Source organism: Mus caroli, unplaced genomic scaffold (assembly GCF_978045245.1).
Source record: "Mus caroli unplaced genomic scaffold, Mus_caroli_1 scaffold_5, whole genome shotgun sequence".
In the NCBI taxonomy this organism is placed as follows: Eukaryota; Metazoa; Chordata; class Mammalia; order Rodentia; family Muridae; genus Mus; species Mus caroli.
In genome coordinates this window covers 133,534,592-133,540,282 of record NW_028227260.1, presented here as the reverse complement: position 1 = coordinate 133,540,282, position 5,691 = coordinate 133,534,592, and the positions used below count along the sequence as shown (strand labels likewise).

Sequence of the window (5,691 nt, the reverse complement as noted above, 5' to 3'; positions counted from 1 at the left end):
CAGGATTGAATTTCCATGTCAGCAGTATTCCATTTAAGGCATGAACAGTGTATATAATCTATATTTCATGCTCACAGAGTGTGTGAAGCAGCTGCTTCCCGGGAAGAAGCAATATTCTTATTAAAGGTAGAACAAGATATTACCAGGCCCAGAAAAATTACATGTAGAGCCACAAAAAATTGGTGAACATTCTAGCACTGGTATTGCCATGAAAGGTGGGTTTTGCATGTGGCTAAAAGCAAAGCCCCATTTTGAAACTGATAGCTGTATCCCTCCAAGACAATCTGTGCAGGGGAAGCTCTTAGGAGACAGCATCACATTTTAGGACCTGTTTCCATCAACACAGTCCTGGGGGGATTTTGCTGTAAAGTGGGCTGGCTGGTGAGCTATTGGCTTTGCATTGTGCACAAGGCTCTGAGAAGCCTGGCCTCTCTTGCTTTCAAGATTCCTTGTGTGGAATTTTAAGTGTCTCAGCAGGCTAGATTTGTGTTTATAGGTTTTCTGGCAGTGTTCACATGTGAATGGTCTCTCTTGGGTGTGTCTTACTAGGTGTTCAGTGGCGTGTGACTGCCCCCTAAAGAATTTCCCACAGAAGGAGCACTGGTAAGGTTTTGAATCTGTATGATTTGTCACAGTTTCTCTCAGGCCCAACTGAAACATAAACTCCTTCTTAAACAGCCTACACTGCTGTCTTTCATCATCAAAATAACCTGCCTGTGACACACTAGGGGATGTCACCTCAGTAGATGGATCACTGCCTGCAGCATGCTCACCGGTATCCTCCTCCTGGCTAATGAGCTGCTGCCCAGAGGTGTCTGACCCTGTCCCACCTTTAGGGCCCCCTGGTGCTACCTTTTTTCTTTGGGTTTTCATGTAAATATTATATTGCTTGCAGTGAGCAAAACACAGCCCTAACTGAGCACCAGAGTTGGGCTTCTTGCAGGGACGAGCGCGTGGGGGGTCTCTAGTGATGGAGGGCTGTGCATCACAGGAGCTCCCAGGCATCTCCTGTTGGCAGGACATCTGGATTTCCTCAGGTTCACTGGAGTCAGCCAGAAACTGTTCTGGGGGCTCTTTGCCAGGAGGTTCCAGTTGTTCATATTCATTGGATACATGGAATTCTGAAAGTGAATCAGAAATGAAATAATGTGTGTGTGTGTGTGTGTGTGTGTGTGTGTGTACTTACTCTTTTCTTTGCTGACATACATTCATCATTTTCTCCTTTGAACATCAAAAGCTGAGAGAATAAATGTAAATTATGGTGTTGCTGTGTTACATGGATAATGAAGAGAACACTAAATGTCTCCCATCTTGGGCTGGAAGTTCACAAGTAGCACCACTGACCTCCCCTCCCTGATGAAGTCTACATTTCTCTGTCTTTTCTTCCCTTGATTCTACTGAATCCCTTTCTACCTGCCAGGGCCTGGTAATTGTCCTAAGTGTGTAGAATCCAGCAGGCCCTCCACTTGTGTCTATCTTACCATGTCAGAGAACAAACTCTGGTAGGACTCTGCTATTACATGCTAGACAGAAGAAGAAGGGCAGTTTGAAACCTCACAAGGTACCTCAGAGATTGTCCAGCCTGATGTTTTGGACACAAGAAGTCTTACCATCTATTTCCCCCTCAGTTAGGGCAACTTCACCAGGAGCCTCTGACCAATGCTATCTGCTTTGATCTTACAATTTTCTGAATAAGTACTGAATGATGGGAGGGGCCTGCTATGCTTCACTAAAAGGTATTCTCAGCTGATCTGCTTGTCCATGGAAGTAGTGAGACTCTATCCAGGCTTAAAGTAGATGAGCTAAAAGAGGAGAGGAAAATCCTTAGCTAGAATGCAAATCACACAGAAAACCTTTTTAGTTTTTTCAAAGGGAGACCAAGAAGCTCTCCTGCTGCCTGCAAAAGTGTGTGTGTGTGTGTGTGTGTGTGTGTGTGTGTGTGTGTGTGTGTGTGTGTGTGTGTGTGTGCATGAGGGGGTCGGAGAGGGAGAGGGAGAAAGGGAGAAAGAGCCAGAGAGCCAGAGATGAAGAGATAGCAAAGATGAAAAAATATATACTAGAATGATGTAGAGGAAGCCTGTGGTTATTGTATTGGTTTTGTAGCCAGGCCAGATTATATATACATTTTAATTTCCACAACACAAAAACTACTAATCATTGCTTCTGCCTACCAATCTAAGGGCCAGAAGGTAAAGAATCAGAGTATCCTATCCCTTGGATCCTAGGGCCTTACTCCCTGCCCTCCTGCAGTTCCGGTATCTCAGTAGACAACTGGTATTCCTTCCTCCTTCTTAAGTACTGACCATTTGTACTGATTGACATGGCATGTGAGTTGTGATGGATGGTAATTCAATGTCTATCCTAACTAGGCACCAACCTTGCCCATTCTAATATCATCTTCAGTGACATTCAGCAGCACGTGGCAGGTACACATAGTCTCCACATTGCTATGGGTAAACAGAGTCCTATTCCTAAGATCCTCCTCCATTCATCTGTTCAGATTCTCTGCTCAGAGCTCATGCTAGCTAAAGCCACTAGCCAATGCTATCCTTGCCTTCAGTTCCCACCCTCTACTCCTTCATATCGAATGAAACACCATCACTTGATGCTGAGTGAACTTGGTACTTACTGAAGATATTTCCATGGATTGTCACACTGCCTCCTTCTGTCTGCCTACCAAGGGAGTGAGGGCATCCAGATCTCTTGACACAAGGCTGAGTTCCAACTGTTTGTGGAGAACCAAAGTAGTTGCTGAGGAAAGCAAAAACTAGCACCAGCATAATTTATGGCTGGAGAATACAGAGGGAAGATAACTTGGGAGGACATTTGACCATGTCTATTATGTTTAGAGAACTGATAACTCCGACTTGACCCATCTCCATCAGAGAACTTGAGCTTTCAAACAGAAACAAAGAGCAGGGGGGGGGGGGTAGGAGATTGCCTTACCAATATTCAGAAAGGTCTGGCTTTGGCCAGAACCATGGAAGCTGCTTTGCCGTGGCCCTTGCGCTGTGATCTCACGGATCTCCTGGACAGGTTCTATTATCTGCAGTTCGGGTGGACTCACAGGTGTGTTGGATTGTGTGAGAAACATACCCATCGACATCAGTTCTTCCAGGAGCATGTCATGCACGTTGATCTGAGGAAAATAGCAGAACCCATCATCCCACTGAAATGCAGCTCCTTTTACCTCACTGGAAGTACATCATTGGCCAGCAGCAATGCGAGGAGCTTTTAGCTTTCCATCAACCACTACAGACAACACACATAAAGGAGGCAGTGGGGTCAAATACATTTCATATTCACAACTGATTTATACCTTCATGGCCACATTTCAATTACTCAAGAGCCAGGGGAGGCATGTGGCTCCTGTATTGAGCAGGACGTGTCTAGATCCTTGAAGATAACACCTTCTGTTGCCAACAAAATCAGGAAGACAGAAAGAAAGCAGAAGCATTCAGTCATGCTACCTTCAGGAAGCAGAAACCTTTGGCAGAGTCCCGTCCATTCAATCAACTGCCCTGAAGCTGAAGCTCCTGCGAAGCAGCCCCTGTCCCAAGCTGAGGTCACTAATCTCAGCTGGCTGCTCTCCCACAGACACTGACCAGTGTTCAGCCAGGCCTTCCCTGAACAGAGGCTTTGAGAAGTGGTTCTGAGCACAAGGCAATACTGCCTCCCTTCTGAGGCCTTTTGGGTGTGCTAATGGGAACTGCTACTGGAATTTAATGGGCCAATGATGTGTATCACCCATGATGCAGAGCTCTTCCTAGGCTCTCGCAAATTCAGAAATCTACCCTCCTCATATATTCATCATGCAGGTCAGGAAAACCTAGGAAGAACCAGATTCTGTTACATATTTTCCTGTGACTTGGATGTTCTAGGGATACTTAACCAGAGGGAGAGAATCGACTTTGTTGTCCTTATTTACCCAAACCAAAGCTCATTGCAATGCTGCTGGTTAGTAGTTACAGGGAGGTAAAAGCAGCTATCTACTTAAGGATAAGACATGACCAACAGCAAGAGTATATTGATGATAACTTCTAACTGTCCTACCACAGTGAGTAAGCAGAGATATAGGCATGGAACCATTTCATGGAAGACACTTTGTAGTGTATTCAGGTAAAACAATGTCCAAGCACACTTATACAGAGGCAATAATAGCTTATAATAAACTTTGTTCCAGTTGCCTCTTTTTATATGCTTTCTAGACTATCTGGCTTTGCCTTTTCAAACTGTTCAGTAAAGATCCAAGCAAAACATATCTCGGGCCATTCATCACTAAAGCGATACTTGTAGTAACAGATGCTGCCCAAGAATTTCATTTACTGATAATAAATGAGACATTGCCATTTGGGTGTTGGAGAGAGGGCATGGAGTCAGGAACAGTGGAGACTCTCTGACCTCCATGCTGACTCCAGCAGAAGAGAATGTTGAAAGGGGCTCTGGGGAAGGCTTGGGGCTGTGGAAAGACACAGAGACAGAATGGCTCATCTCTACCGAGCTGCCTGCCTCCTCTTTGGGCCTAAGAACAAGCAACCCCAACCACTCTTCACCTTGTTCCCTGGCCTCTTGTAATCTCTCTTGAGGTCTTCTATCAGGGTGAGAAGTCTTTGTCTAATCTCAGGGCTGAACGTCTGGGTCTCAGTGTTCGTACTGGGCAGAATATGCAGGAACTGCTCCAACACGAGCAGCGCCAGGATCTGCTCTACAGAGCGCGTCTGCGGCTTCAGCCACTGGGAACAAAGTTTCCAGAGTTTGCAGAAGGCCTCTTGAAGCCCATCTGCTTCATCATTCTGGAACTGCCTGAAGTGCTGGCGGGAGGTTTCACAGGCCGTGCCGTACTCTCGAGACTGAGGAGAGGAGCCCCATGGGGCAGAGTTGTTGGGTGCGGCCATTGTGCCCACTGGATAGATCTTTCTTGGGCCTGGGGCCTCAGGTCTCAGCTGTTTCGTTCGGCCTTCAACAGGGACGCCACCTGCAGCAAAGAAGAGGCCACTGTGAGAAAGGAGACACGGAAGTGATAACTAAAGGGTATATCTGACTCCTGTCCTTTCAGCTTTCAGAATCTGCTAACAGGCATGGACTCTTCTCAAAAACATAAGCGTACACGTCCAACTCTGGAACCAGCTGCCAAAAGCTATACAAAATGTGTCCCCACCCCTTTTGCAGACTCCTTGAACCTGTGCTTTCTAGTAGGTTAGCCACTAGCCCCATGTGGCTACTGAACTTGGAATTAGTAGAATCTGGAAGCTTTGATTACTAGCTGCAAGAATCCCTGCAGAATGATCCCTGCTATTAGGCAGCCATGTTCTGAGCAGTCCCATGAACTGCAGCTGGGAACACCTATCCTTCTGAAGAGGAGCAGGACTAGAACACTGGCTCTTAGGATAAGAGTACTGTCTGTTCTTCTATAGGGCAAGGTTTCATTCTCAACACCCACACAGTGCCCACAACCAATTGTAATCGAGTTCTAGGGGATCCAACAAACACTTCTATCCTCTCCAGACACCAGGCATGCATGTAGTGTATAGTCAGTCATGCGTACAGAAAAATAAAACATCCATACACATTTTTAAAGATAAGAACAGTGAAACTCTAAAAGAGGTGCATGCATCTAGTCCCACTCCTCACATAATAATGGTATTCATGTGTTTCCAAATGCATGGAGGTTCCCAAAAGGGGAACAGCTAC

The 5,691-nt window shown here is 45.9% G+C and overlaps 1 protein-coding gene across 1 annotated transcript; it reads right to left on the bottom strand.

Moving 5' to 3' along the window:
* Positions 1-321: 321 nt before the first annotated feature.
* LOC147004810 (uncharacterized) lies at positions 322-3,127 on the bottom strand. The gene is made up of 2 exons (XM_085837844.1): positions 2,947-3,127; positions 322-1,121 (listed from the first exon to the last, which is right to left on the bottom strand). Exons 1-2 carry the CDS (start codon positions 3,122-3,124, stop codon positions 322-324), a joined length of 978 nt encoding a protein of 325 aa, XP_085693970.1. The 5' UTR covers positions 3,125-3,127.
* Between the last annotated feature and the right edge of the window lie 2,564 nt (positions 3,128-5,691).